A 15,445-nucleotide genomic window follows, 5' to 3' on the forward strand; every position below is an offset into this window, starting at 1 on the left:
TCGCACTAAGCCTTTTAAACCACCACTTTTTACCTTGTCCTTTGCAGCACAGAATTACAAAGCTCCAAAGAATTTATGCAGAAGGGAAGAGGCTACGGGAAAAGAGGTAAATTTAGGATTCCCACATGCGGCGCGGGTAAGTAAGCCTCAGATCTGCAGCTCTGTTTTTAGGCTCCCAAGTTTGACAAGAAAGACATATTCATTTGAGGGACATAGGATGCTAACTGCTGGGATGATTGCGATTGCAACAGTGCACTTGCTCCTTAGCAATGAGTTATGAAAGACAGATGAGCTGTATAGGGGATGTAAGCACGGAGGTATTTTCCAGAGCTATAACTGCATACGGGATATAAAAATTTGGGGTAAGTAACTCTCTTCAAAAACAGGGGCAGAAGAGATTTTAAATCCAGTCTGGGGACGACAGCCGAGTTACAAAGAAATCCTTTCCAAATAAATAAAAGGATAAAGAAAAGAGAAAGATTTTACTACTATGAACTTTATTACCCTACTGCTAGGAAAAGAATGCCTTTTTGTCTGCAATGAAATTGCACACGTGTAAGTGTCTGACTGTTAAAATAAGCTACAACTATTAAATTCTATTACAATACTAGGTGACTTCAGACTCTGCTTTATAAGTTCATTAACAGAGAATGACTTCAAATGCTTGAGGGAACAGTGCACTAGTGCACTTAATCTTATATTTTAATGTGTCAGTATGTAACATGAGCCCGGAACTGCTGAATATTATATTATTAAATGTAAATACAAAATTAATTATAAAATACAAATATATCAGGGGGTAGAATTTGTGGGAAACAAACATTCCTGCAGCGTATTAACAATTACAGTGAATTTAGACTTTTACAAGACCTAACTGGCCAGATTCTGCTGCTTCTATTGAAGGCTGGGTAGCCAAGACAGGTTAGTCAAAAACCGCTGCCATGCCACAGAAGGTGATCTGTAGTCTGATAAGCACGTAGCCTAAAACATGCCTCTTTGCTTTAATTAATATGGGAAGCAGAAAAATTTCAATCACTTTTCCAGTGGCCACATAAATAAGTAATTATATATGAGCATCAAGTCAGAAATATCTCCTGCATTTAAACTGCATCAGTCATACCAAAAAAAAGGGCAATCCCTTAATAGCGAGATGGCAATTTTTTTTATTTCTATCTCAATTAGCAAGGATTTAGCACTGGGTATTTAAAATGGAATCACTCAGCTGCCACTGGCTTTGTCTGGGATACATATATATATATATAATCTTTTTCAGAAATTCTGGTCCACATTTATGACTTGCCTTGGCATTTATTCAAATTGCAACAAATGGTTTCAAAAGGAACATGTGTATATACATGTGTACATGAAAACATGTTCCTTAATTTTTCATTCCTACTAGTTTTTATGTCTGTGGGGACATGATGGATCACTATGTCCCACAGGGTATAGATGAATACACGCAGAACCAAGTGGATGGCAGAAGGGCTGAACAACACTGTTTGATTCAGTACTGTCTGCGTGTTTTCATTTCTCTTCACAGAAAAATAAACACTTTGAAGCACTTTGCCAAAATACCTGCTTTGTTTGGCAGAGTGAGAAGGAAAGAAATTCTAGACTGGCTTGGAGTGGATACCTGATCACTCTCTTTCTATTCGCAAACAGAATGTAGCGGTCTTCTATTCCAGAAAATAAACACTCTGCAACTAAAGGTGCTCCATTAACTATAATCAACGTGTGAGTAGTCCAGCGTGGCAGAAGTTTTCCTAAAATCAAGAATTTTCCCTTCCAGGCCTGCCCCCCCCAACTCCTATATTATATCCTACAGTTTAAAATCCACTTTATTTTATTGCCGTCTATTGTGTTTAATGAAAAACTTCTCATGAGCCAGGAAGTAGCTGTTTATAGCTGTGTGTTGTGGAAATCACAGTGAAGGATTAGAAACTGGAGTAAAATTGGTTACAGCTGTATTGAAGAGCATATGCACAAGACAGAGCCAAGCATCCCCCTACACACCCTGACTTCGCTTTTCCTCTCATCCTTCTGGACTGTTCCTTTTCCATGCACCTGCTTCCATCCATTGCTATGAAATCTGGAGATTTGACTTTTGATTTGTTGCTCTGCACTCTTTTTTTTCAGCTGAACGAACTGAGCTGTGAGTCAGACTTTACGATATTATAGAATAAACCTGTTTTGGATTGCAGCCATTGGACACGAGAAACTAGACACAACGGGGAATGTACTCCCTGGAAATAAACCAAGCAGTCTGGAAAAAGCGAGAGCTATCCTAATTTGAGTGCAATCTTCGTACCAAACCTCAAGTCTTTCACAGATTCAGTGGTCTGCTTAATTAGTCCCATTCTCACTTGATCTAAGGACCATCTCCTACCCTGGAGGATTTGCTAGTATTCACCAAAACCAAGCAGGAGTCTCAGAAGTCTGAGCAGACCTCCACTGTGGTAATCCTTAGTCACCATTGTCTTCTCTACAGAGACAATGAGACTTCTATGTCTGTGTTATGGGACGGGGTGGAAAGAGAGCCAAAAGTATAACGTCTCATGCAGAGAGCAGTTATTAGTCTCCAAGAGGAAAGCAGTCACCTAAATCATTCCTCAGACTTGCACTAATTTCAAAGAAACCTGCTCACTCATCTTCCAGCCAGAAGCCAAAAGCTCTGCCAAAGCATCAGGCAGCCCAGGCAGGTCTGGGAAGCAAGCGTGAGGGGAGGAGGGGGGAAACGGCCAAGAGTAGTTTGGGAACGTGCACGGTAAATGACTGGAAAAGTAAACAAGTCAAAATTCCAACAATTTAACATTTTATCAAAAATTTGGGGTGGGAATAAAAGATTAAGAATCAGCCAGACTGATCCATTACAATACTGGCATTTAGCACAAAGCTAAAGTTTGGAAATGGCAAATATGTCATAATTCCACATTCAATTCGAGGAATTAAATGTTTTATGGATCTAAGAAAACGCTCTCATTCCTTCCATCTATGAACCATCTGTGGCAGATTTGTATTTACAGGGAGAGAGACAAGGAGTAACACGCCACAACGTCACCAGCATTCCTTCCTCAGCAGAAAAGGAATTAGAGAGAAATTAATTGCAGCATCGGCCAAATGAACGATCAGCTGAATGTATTTTTAGAGCTGCCATGCCATACGTTTCAGATCTACATGCATCTGTGTCACAAAAAATTCAGCTAAGAACAGCGATGGAAGAATCGATGCGAGCCATGTATTTATGTACCTGTTGTTTGCCAGGTACTTAATGAGGGGCTTGACTGTTCAAATTGCAATGTTTCCACTTGGCCAAGAAGATCAAGAATGACTATTAGAAAATTTCGAGTTAATAACCCAGATAAGTGACACAGAGAACTTCTACTGTGAGACATCCAGTCTCCCCAGATTAAGAGCAAACAATAACATATATGATACATAATATATATAACAACTTTTGCCAGCCAAAGAGAAGTAAAATATTCAAGGTACTGACTGGTTTTTATGTCACTATAAGACATACAGGCATACACAGAAAACATACAAGTGATTTATTTAAGTAAGAGAGATGGACATCTTTTACTAGCATTTTAACTGGAAAAAAACATTGTTTCCCTGATACCAATTATTCTGCTTAGAAGAAAAAGTGTTTATGTAGCCATGAAAACCAAATGTTCGCGCTAGTAACTTTTTAAATGCTACTTCAAATTCCTACTAAATTTATCTATAAAAGACTTCCCTTTGTTGTTGAGTCTAATGTTAAACAGCCATGCCACCAGCCTTTTATTTTATTTATGTTATAATAATGCCCCTAAGGAAGAGGGAATCCTAGCTACAGAGGTATTTCCCGTGCCAGCTTCTATGCTAAAATTGGGATAGCCACATTGTACAAATTAAGGATTTAAAATAGGCCTGTTCACCAGTATGAAAAACTCAACACCCCTGCAGAGTTTAGCTGTAAACTTGGTCCAGCTGATAAATTCAGAACAAAGCACACGTGTAGGCTTTTTGCAGCAATATCCAGTTGATATTCTAACCTTTCTACATAATGACTAGGATGATATTACCAAGTGAGGAACTGTCAAATATACAGATATGAATCATCACGCTGTGACCTTTATATGAATGTAACAGAAAATATTTCAGATTTCAATACCTAGTTTGGCACTCAGCTACAAACAACCTAATGTAAAATTTGTTGGTAATCCCCACCTGAAGCGATACCGGTAGACTTGAGATAAGAGGGCAACTTGACATGTACACCACCCTAGCCTCATCTCTTAGTTTCAGGCCATGGAATATCTTCCATCATAGGCCAAGCTAGAAACACATCCAGTAATTTCCACTGTTTTCATATAAACAACATAAATCACCTAGATCTAAGTCAGAATTAATACTGATACAATAGGAAAATAATAGCAAGCTGAATATGAGTTGTACCTTCGTGACAGGCAGTTCCTTGGATTTAGACTCAAAGAGATGCTCCAGTTTGGAAGTGTCCACCTTAATGGGTTCCAGTTTTGACCACAGGAATTCTCTGCAGCGTTTGTTGTTTTTACACTGCCACTCAAATGGCCGTACCTCGTTCCAAAACAGACGGATGGTTTTCTTCTTCTTTATAAATGCTGGCTGACCCCTAGAAACCTGGGGTGACCCTAAACCCTGAGGAGTGCTGAACAGCGGAGGAGGAGCTAATAAATTAGCAGAGGGTGGAGGTGGAGGCGGACATCCAAACAGTGGGGGAGGTGGCGGAGGAGGCAAACCCAGAAAAGAAGGTGGAGGTGGAGGAGGGGGAACAAGGGAGTCCCCAGGACCCATATCCATGTCCAACACATCTACATCATCCTCCTCCCCCAAGTCTGTAAAATCCATGTCTTTGATTTTAAGTTCTCTAGGATTAGCCATGAGCTGATCCCAGATGTAGTCAGATTCCTTCTTTGGCTGTGCTGGTGTTTTCTCGGGGACCTGTTCACTGATTTCATCTTCAGGCACGGCTGTCCCCTTGGCCAGCTCACCACTGTTGAATTTTTCCGCAAAGGCTTTCACGCTGCCTTGGTTGTCCAGATTTCCGATCTCCATCTTTTTGACACTTTCATCTTTGGCCTGCTTCGTGGCCTGAAGGATGGAGATCCTACTGGCTAGGCTAGTGAGTGACTCCTCGCTTTCCTCCGTCTCCTTCTTTTCCTCCTTCGCCTCCAGCTCCTTCTCCTCTTCATCCTTGGGCTTTTTGTTATGCGCATACAACATGTCCAGCATAAACCGCTTGTTGTTGAGGATGTTGCTGCACTGCTCATTCACACCAGCATCCTGAATGGTCTGCGACCACGGACCTGCAATCACACACACACAGATGGGAAGAGTCAAGGGGAGGGAACATTCTTCAACCCACCAGAAAAAATCTGGGGGACACATGCACAATTAGTCTGACACTGGGCAAGCAGTAGCTTTGAAAACTTTGAAATAAGTGACAGTGCTTATATATGGCCCAATCTTGATGGGCTGGGAGTAATTCTCAAAAAAGGAATGGGAGCAGAAAATAATCAGCATCGCTTGGGAGGGACTACGTAACTGTGAGGATTTCAAGGTTCAGGTTTCTCCTGAAATCTGTCAGGTTTCACTTTGTACTTACTACCCCAGCGCATTGTATACAGTGCATAAATGCTCAGAATCTTTAGTAATCCAGAATGGGGTTTAAATGGCACAAAATATATTATCGTCATATTTTTCATCTGGACATAAACTGGAACCACCCCAGGAAAACTTCCTTATGGAAAAGATCTTCCCTGACTGATGTCAAGGTCAACATGTAACTGCTTACTCCTCCTCCTCCTCTTCCTCCCTCCCTGCAGGCTAGAGGAAGACAGATTTCACATCTGGCTGTTCCTCAGACCTCCCAGCTGGGTACCTGGGCTACCTTCGCAACATGGACTATTTGAATCCCAGAGCAGGCTGCATACCCAGGGTACAGCTCTCAGGGCAACTCAGTGAGTATAAGTGTAAACAAGATTTTTAAAGTTCTTTCTAGGAATATGAGCACCTTTATAAAAGATTTTTGAAAATGCTGCTCATCAACCACTATTACCCTCCCTGTAATATATGACAGCATTGAAAGCCTAACGGTCTTCTTCCCACATCATGGTCATTTAACATGTCACTGTAGTGAAGCTTCATCTTTCTGACTACTGCTTTTCTCAACAATAATCTGCAAAATACGATGTTTGAGACAGCACCATAAATAACAAACTATAGCAGTCAAATTGTAAAAATAAATGATGTAAGCGTCTCTTCGACTACATTTCCCTGAATATAATACTGCTAACCAATGTGGATAATGTGTCTAAAAACTATGGTGCTTCTTTTTCCAGCGGGCATTAGATGAAGTGATTAAACATGGACAAAGATAATTCTTCACACTTACTGTATTTCCTGTACGGGATTCCTTCTGGTCCCCATAGTCTTCACACATTTTATTAATATATTTTTTTATAAACTCTATTTCTTAAACACATTTTATTTTGATTGCTAAACTGCCTTACTTTTGGCCCCTTGTGGTTTCTCTTAAACTTCCATTTTATCTTTGTTTCTCCCCTTATGTTCCTACCTTTTTCAATACTTTAGAGTTTTAAACATCTTTTACAGCTTCCTCTGTCAATTGAGTTGCTTTCTTACCACGACATCTAGTCCTGTGCTCTGAGAAGGTGTCCCCTCCGTAAGATCCACATCCAGGGCCCCACAAGTCCCCCTGGCCCCTTTAAAATAACACCATTTTAAAATGTAGGACAGGTCTCACAGCACAAAGCATATGGACAGAAATGACTCTCACCTCTATTCAGATCAACCTCTAAACCACGTTTTAAAATAAGTCCAGAGGTTTAACCCCAGACAAAAGAAAGAGTTTTTTTCAGCAATGGATACAACCTCCAAAACTGCTTCCTTCTACTTTCCTGCAGGAGGCTTGACTTCTTCCATTATCTGTTTATTTTTCCTCAGACTTTATCCATGGGATTGCTTTCTCACTAAGATTTGGCACCTGAGGTAGTCTCTTGGATTTGTCTCTGAGGTAGTTTCATTTGACAACATGACTAGACAACTCCTTCCCCACACCATAGATTTTACCCAGCTGAGCCCCCCGAGAGGATCTCCCCCTACTCCCAGCCGTTTCTTCAAAGATGTTCAAGATTGCTCCCAGGATCCCTTCTACAAATCCCACATGACCTACCCGCTCTCAGCTTCACCAGCTGGGATCCTGCAGGATTTAATCCCTTTGCAAAACCGCTCATCAAAATTCCTCCAGACATGATCTCTAATTTGCGCTCCCCAAGTCTGCATCCATCTGCCCTAGCTGATCAAAGATTATTGCTGTGAAGACTCTTCCTACCTTGGTGGCCTCTTCTGCCCTCCTCTCCACAGGTAAAACTTTGAAATACCATTGGAGAAACAAGACTTGTCGGAGGCCAAATTCAGCAGGATGACTAATGAAGGAGAAGCCAGGATCAAAGGCGTCATTCCTTTGTCCTTAATACATCGGGGCAAAACCAATGGGCCACCTCATAAATGGTAAACTGCTTGTTGGGAATGTGAGAACTGCTGGAGAAAGTGCTCTTATTTGCTTTCCGAATCTCCTCACTTACTAGAGAATGAGCAACTCACTACATGAGACGTCCTACATAGCACAACCTAATAAATCTTTGGTCTACTGGTAACGTAGGCCAATTTTAAGATGCTGATTTTTTGATAACAGGGTACGTTTCTTAGCTTTTAACAAAAAGTACATGAGCACTTTAATTAGAGTGGTAACAGGTTGGTAACAGACAAGATGAGGGGAAAAAATGCTGTAACCTGTTCTCCCTTACTTGCACTTGGACTATCTTGGACTATACCACAGTGTAACAACATTCTTCGTCTGTCATACCTCCCCTCCCTTTCCTACATAAACACCCATCTACATTCTTTAAGAGTACAATAGCATTCTAAGTAACTCAATATTGGTGCTGGTTGAAAAGAAGACAGCTCTTAAATTTAGAATAAAATTAACTTAATGCTTCTCAGAAAAAAAAAGTGATTGGGTTTAAACATGAACAGTACAATCTGACAGTTTATCTCTGTGAGGTAATCCTTGTAATTCAGTGTCATCCTTCTTTCAGGAAAGAGCAAGACTATTTCACACTGTGAAGCAATTTTTGTTTTCTTATCTAGAATTCAGAAAACTTAGGACAATGCACTCCCCTGTTCAGCCCTAAGAAGACTTGGAAACCAAATGCCCCAATTACATTACATTCCTTTACCTCTCTATAAAAAAGTAGAAAAGAGGAATTGATCAGTGAACGTCAAAATCTGCCTTTTACTCCCTACCTGGGCTGTGTGTCAAGCTCTGGTTGTCATTATCTCTCCAGGCAAAAAATTGGTTCCTAAGGTGTTTTCCAGGCTGGGCTACCCTTTACAGGTGCCTGGTGGCATATCTGACCAGAACCATAGGTCACTACAGAACTGGTCTTTTCTAGACAAAGTCTATTTCATGCGCCTCCTCCACACCAGCTAAGGATGGCCACAGCCCAGATCTATCTTCAGCAGCTCCTATGTATCTCTCTCTGCTTTCTGAAGTCTAGCCAAGACAGGAAACTGGAGGGAAGGAACAAACATCCCAGTCCTCATTGCTCTTCCTCTTCCACTAAAAGCTAATAGCATGAGAAAAGGTATCTGGAATCTCATGACAAATGATGTCAACAGGGTCCCTCCTCTCATTGTTTTATGTGTTGAAAACTCAAATAAATTCGCTGGGAGCTAGAGATGCAAGTCACCGCAACACAATGATTCAATAGTTAATACATTAATTTAGGGGAAGAAAATGGTCTCGAGTCAAAGGAAACCTCATTTCATCAAGGCCTTACTGTCCCACAAACATAGAAACCCCATCAGAGCCTATGGATTTCCAAGCAGAGAATGGAAATGGATTTGGCCAGGGCGATGGAAGTCTTAGATAGGCGCAAAGGGTTTATTAGCTAATTAATACAACAACAGAGCGGCTAATTTAACATGTTTTTTTTCCACCAGAAACCCTTCATTATTGAAAAAGCTTCACTTTACCAGTTTCATTGTCACTGGTTAACTTGTCCTCTCTCTCTTCCCTCTCTAAAGTGCTGCTTGCTGAGGATATGCTGGATGCAGAGCAGTTGTCTTTTTCATTCACTTCCTCATTCTGCCTCTCTTTTTCACTGAGTATTGCACTTTCTTCTGGCTCTCTCTCTGGTCCTTGCTCCACCTCACTCTCTGGTCCCACCTCTGTAGCCTCTATTTCCTTGGGTGTCTCCGTTCCCTGCTCGGCCTCAGCCTCAGCCTCCTGCTCTGGGTCTGGTTCTGGTTCTGTCTCTGGTTCAGGTTCACTGGCACTCACTGGCGGAGAGAACAACGGGAGAAAGAGATTCACTTAACGACAGAGTCGTCTCAGGCTCACCCCTCTAAACGAGAGCGATGTGAAAGTTGTACAAGTGCCTTATGGAAAGAAAATAAAAAGCAAGTCCACGGCATGCTGAACATTAGGAGCAACAGACTGATGAATGTTGTGCGATGACAGCATTGCATGTGAGAGTGGCCTGGCAAACCCCCTCGCTTGCTGTCTGGAGCCAGCCCACTGTTTTTATACATACTTCCACAGCTGGAGTGTTGGACTCGCATAAGGATTTGAACGAATCTGCAGAAAATGGGCATCCCACCTGAGCATGACATTGACAACTCAGTGCCTAGACAGAGCCAGGAAGAAACAGATCTTTTAAAAAACAAAAAGGAGGGAAATTGTGGCTTTTGGTTGAATTTTCTTTGGATTCTGGAAGAATTCTTTTTTCACCTGATGAGGAACACTTCAACGAAAAAATACACATATTAGTTTTATTAACACAGTTGAATGGCACAGTCTGGAAATGGCACTGTCACACATTTGTCTGACAAAACCCATATGTTTTTTCATGCACATTTGCTTCAGAAAAGCCACATCAAAACTGCACAAAGTTTCCAACTGCTTGGCATATGGCACAAATTTAGTTTCCAGTTGGTTGGCATATGGCATACGATGAGCTTTTTTATCGGTTGGCACACAGCAAACACTGTTGGTAGTACACTTGGTTTCTTCTTCCTTGCTTTATCACTGACAGTGAAATTCATTCATTCACCTTTATGGTTTTTAGCTAAACCAGCAGATTTTTGACATGCAAATATTCTCTGCATGCTGCAAAGAAACTGAAGAGCATCCACACATATTCACAGCAAGCAGCTCACAATTTGCTGAAAACTGAAATGGCCATGCAAGAGTGATGAAAATGGGCATGCATGTTAGTTCTGCGTAGTCCCCAAATTCCCTCTGTATTAAATCTCGTGCTGTGTGGCTGAACTACAATGACCAAGTCATACTTGTTTTTTCCCCTCTGTTAACTACTTTTCGTTACAATATTGCAAAAGAGCCTTCTGGACTTGTCATGGTCTTGGGATTGCATGATACACGATGAGACTTTCTTCAAGAACTACATGAATCTTTGCAGGAAAAAAAGTATCGCACTGGAATGCAATCCAAACATTTTAGTCCTCTAGGGAGCAGGTGAATAGATTTATCCTGAGAAAGTGTAAGCCAAAATAATGAAGGTCACAATGTTTTCCTAAGACTGTTTCATGTTGCACGCCTATCCTATTTTCTGAGACATCCACACAAAGAATAATGATTTCTAACAATGCCTGTGCCTATCTGTACAACACCACATATATTTTCCAACTAGCTTTCAGCAATGCATCTTCAGTGCCACACTATTCCACTTCATTTCATATAATTTAAGCGTACAAAACTGCAAATGATTTTTTCCACTGATTTCGTTGAAGCTACGCTTCTACACTTTCATAATTGATTTTAAGTGTGTAGTTAAATAACCAGACATGCATATAATACATTTGTATAAAAGAAATGTACACATAACATGTTTAATATATAGCCAGTGCTCACCCAAATCCCTCTAAGATGTTTTAAAACACTCCCAATTACAAGCTTACCCTTCTCCCTCTTCTACATAGACAGCATCTAAAAATCTAATATTAGATATGCGAGCAGCTCTGCACATGTCTTGTCTCTCTAAGGGTACCTTACCTGTGACTGTACCCTGGACCCTGCCTACGAGAGAATCAAAATTATAGAGAGCTGGCAAGAAGTTGGCAGACACTCTGAATCCCTGTGGTGTGTTTCTGACTACAGCTGTCTGTGTGCAGGTATAGCACAAGAGCATTTTAAAGTCAAGCCAAGATTTGAATATAACTGAGATGCAAGCTTAGGAGTCCTTCAGGAGTTCCTGGAACTAACATGGTACTGTAGCATGAAAGACTGAGCTTGCCACGCTGCAATGGTCCATATATACAAATGTCATCTATTCATCACAGTTTTGTGTGAATTTTAGATGTTTCTCTCTAAAACAAAAGCTGTCATGCAATAACCAAAAAGGTCAACTCGAACAGCTCAGGTGGAGAAAGAAGCTAACACATGGCCAGGACTGCTAATGCTTATGGCACCTTTGTCATCACGAAGCTACACTGAAGATTCAATAGGATAAAGTCAGGGGAGACTCTTCAAACAAGCAATATTCCACACATACCAGAAAGATGCAGTATCTTAGCAGAATCTAATAGATAACAAAGAGTAAAGAGCAACATACTGACACAGGCTGGTCTTTTGAGTTCAAGGAGTATCAAAATCTGAGCACTTCTAGGACAAAACAGGGATATGTTGACACTCATTTTGACAGTCTCTCTCTCTCTCTTTAGGGATAATATCAAATAATCCACCAATAACCCAAATAACTTATGAATAGTGAGCTAAGTCCAGTAGCGCCTCCCTTAAAAAGCAGTTTAAAAATCAAATCTGTCAGCAAACACTAGCTAGAGAACAAAGCCAGCAACCTGGATGTGTGTCCATCACTTGCAATTCCATTGTGTAATCCATTGGGCTGCTGTTGGTGAGAACTTCTAAAGATGTTAAAAAATACCATTTTCAGTGAATGCTTGGTGGTGGCCTATTTGAAATGAGCTGGAACTTTCAGTCCCGTATCTGCTGGATCAATTTTCACACCAGACAAGACACTACTTTAAGTGGCAACCTTGCAGGTGGCAACAGAGTTAAATAACAGACCAGGCTCTGATCCCTGTCTTCAGACTTCTGCTGGTGGAGAGTGCGAAGACTCAGGGAAGCAAGCACGGTCATATCAAAAAGCATCAACAGCAAAGAAAGCATTCCTGAGACATTAAGAAATGTGATGCTGTTATAAGCAACATATTTTCTTTTTTTTTTTTAAAAAAAAAAAAAAAATCATTACACTTATACAGTTCTTAACACCTAAACTGGGATCACCACATTCAGCAGTAGAAGTAATCTCTTTTCACTTGCATATGCTATTTTTCACACTTCTCTCAAGGCTTTGCTTCCCTGCCGCCTCCCCTCCATTAAAACAAATGAGGGAGTTGAGGTCTTTAAATAAGCAGAAGTTTTACTTGCAATTGGATTAATCAGGAGGAGGAAAACTGAATGCGGCTTTAAGGACTAATTTTTGAGTGATATGCCCACTTCTTTTTCTGCCAGAACTTAATCTCCAAAAAAGCATGATTGGAAAAAAATGCAAAGACTTCTCGGAAGAATGAAATCTCCCAAAGAAGCTGTGTAACCTCATCTCTAAAAGAGATGGTAGCAGGGTCCCTCAACAAATGTGTAAAGATTTTGTCGTTTTGAGAGATGGTGTAATCTGCATCTTCTGACATCTTCAAGACTTTGCCATGCAAAGCCCTAGCCATCTGATCTGCTACCATCTAATCGGATGTTCGCGATAGCCCTCTTTTGAGTGAGAGGTTAGAGAGGACAGCAAGACGCTCCCTTCTGAAAAAGATGGCTACGAACTTGTAATGCTATACAGGGATATGGAGGGAAATGACTTTTCTTTCAATACTCAACTATAAATGAACTCTGAAGCAGACACAAGATGTTGTATCCTCAGTACCTGCTGATAGGACCTCAAACTCCCAGTCCTTATAAGCCCTCGGAGAGAACAAACATCCCTCTGGGCCCACATCTAATCCCTTGCCAGGGTAATAGATTAGGCAACCTCATCTTCATCTATTTTCTCTGCTCTCCACTTGGAGCTGGGAGATACATACACTAAGTGTCTCTTGAGGAAGCATACAGTAAGTCTGAAGACGGTTATAGCTACCCAAGCCCTCTTGATTCAATTGTTCAGAAGTCTTGGCTGTTATCTCCCTTCAGTTCCTCCAGCACAGGACTCCTCTGGCTGTGAATTCAGCAAGGAGTCTCTCTCTTTCTTCACCCCCACCCCAATCTTTTCGTCCCATTCCTTGTGATGGTAAAAACTAGCACAGAGTGACCACCAGTAGGGAACCTGCTCTTTCTTCATCAAGTCAGAAATGATCTTTCTTTGTCCCCCAACCCAGTTCCTCCTCTGACTTTCTGTACCATGGTTCCTTTGGCTCTACACCTGGGGCCGCAATGGCCTCACTGCACCCTCATGCTCTGGTGCTTCTCCATCTGCCGAGATGCTTTCACCAGTCATACTTTAGGCAGTATTTGAACCTTGCTCAGCTACTAATATGTTCAGAAGGTTTCCTGTTGTCCACAATGTGCACTTGGGTTGGCTTGCTTACTTCCTCAAGTGCTAAAAAAGCTGCTTCTCCTAGAGAAGGGTTCATCTCCAACCCCTTTGTGGATTGACTTCAGAGATGTCTTGGTTATTGCTGCTCTCCTTTACTGCACATGCCCTTCATAAAATATTCTCCAATGAAATTACAAAAGAGGAAGTAGCTGCTCTGAAAAAAAATATTAAGTTCCATTTTGCAGTTACGGGACTGCCTTCATTTCCTCTGAATGCCATACCCCAAGTTTTACAAGAGTAAGTCTTACAAGACTTGATTACTTTAGTGGAACCCATTGTTTTATATGAGAAAACACTTCAGCTCAGTAAGTCCAGATTTTTATATTGGGTAAAGATACTGAGACGTTTCACAGCGTGGGACAAAGTTCCACAGACAAAATCATTTCCTTCTTAAGCGCAGTAGATACTGGATGGACAAAGGATAGTTCAGCACAAACAGCATAAAATAAATCTGACTCCGAAAATCGCTTACTGTTTTGCTAGTAGAGGAACATGCTTCCCGTTTGACTTCAGGTTCTGAATTCTGCAGACAAATATCAGACATCCGTTAACACCGTTCTTGCAGAGTCTTTGGAGGATCCTATGCACAGAACCAAGGAAGTGTTTTCTTTCTGCAGTTTTATCCTTGCTTAGGAAGACGGTGACCCCCATGTTCAAAGCAACTGCTTGGGGTGCAAGTAATCTGGGTTCTGTCTATGGCTCTATTTCAGCTTTCCTACAACTGGCTTAAGCAAGTTAATGCCTCAGTTTCTCTATCTATTAAGTGCGATTCATAACATTTCCTAAGGACAGCAGAAGTTGAGATTTTAATTCGTTATGGAGCATAAGGAACTCAGATAATAGTCTAGAGACCATGGCACAAAATCTGCAAATAAGCCTGCCAGCTGTTGGCTGATATCCGATAATCTGGCCACCTCCAGACGCGAGAGCCTGCCCTGCCCACTTGCTCATTACTTTGTATGACCTTTCCAAAGCTTTTGGTAGGCCTGAAGCAGCAGTTCTTCCTCATGCACAGCTCCCACTGAAGTATGCAGGTTTCAGGCCCCTGTTCTGGTGCTGTCCTGGCCATCTGCCTGCAGCTGCCCTTGGCTGGAGGCTTATCCTGCCCCATCCACATATTCTCTCCCTGCAGTCCATTTGCCAGGCTTCCAGGTGCTGCCCTCTGATGCCTATTGATATTGCCAGGAGTTTTAGTAGAGATGTCCTGCCTACCCACGTGTTGATAGCTTTGCCATATTCTGGCTGCCTGAAGTTGCCCTGTACACCTGCTCTAAATGTATTCTCCAAATGGATTGTGCTGCTCCATTTCATGCCGCAATTTTTTTGAATGCTTCCAGCAGAAATATGTTAAAATAATCATCATAAAAGAGATACTTGCTCCCTACCCAGCTCTGAAATCCTAATGGTGGAAAAATTCAGCTTATTTGCTCTAAAAGCAATATTGCACTCAAAAAAAATGGGCATCTGGATGTTTCTGAATATCAGTGGTACAGGAAAATATCCATGTTTTTTTAAGTTCAAATGATTCCACTGAGACTTTTAAGGTGCCAGACAAGAAAACTGGGAACATAATTGGGAAAATACATAAACGTAAATTAAATAAACTTCACCTACTTAGTACGGCGAGGATAAACATATGCAACATTCAGTATTTGTAACTTTTTTCTTAAATTGCTTTGCTTTATAGCATGCTACCAGCCATAACACTCAATAAAACCAAGCAGTGCAAGTTACAAATGCATTAATCACCAATAGCACATAGCAGGAAA

General features: G+C 41.2%; 1 protein-coding gene across 19 annotated transcripts in view; it reads right to left on the reverse strand.

The window, feature by feature from the left end:
- FHOD3 (formin homology 2 domain containing 3) overlaps nucleotides 1–15,445 on the reverse strand; it is a 407,898-nt gene that overhangs the window by 61,398 nt on the left and 331,055 nt on the right. For 18 of the 19 annotated variants that reach the window (XM_087759886.1, XM_087759866.1, XM_087759824.1 and 15 more), the window contains 2 exons: nucleotides 9,082–9,387; nucleotides 4,438–5,327 (listed from right to left, as the gene is read on the reverse strand). In XM_087759886.1, the coding sequence (XP_087616012.1) occupies nucleotides 4,438–5,327; nucleotides 9,082–9,387 (1,196 nt within the window). The remainder of the gene's footprint in view (nucleotides 1–4,437; nucleotides 5,328–9,081; nucleotides 9,388–15,445) is intronic. The other variant, XM_087759784.1, reaches the window with a different exon arrangement.

Source organism: Nipponia nippon, unplaced genomic scaffold (assembly GCF_047370975.1).
Source record: "Nipponia nippon isolate SJK-2023a ecotype South Korea unplaced genomic scaffold, ASM4737097v1 scaffold_1, whole genome shotgun sequence".
Taxonomy (NCBI): domain Eukaryota; kingdom Metazoa; phylum Chordata; class Aves; order Pelecaniformes; family Threskiornithidae; genus Nipponia; species Nipponia nippon.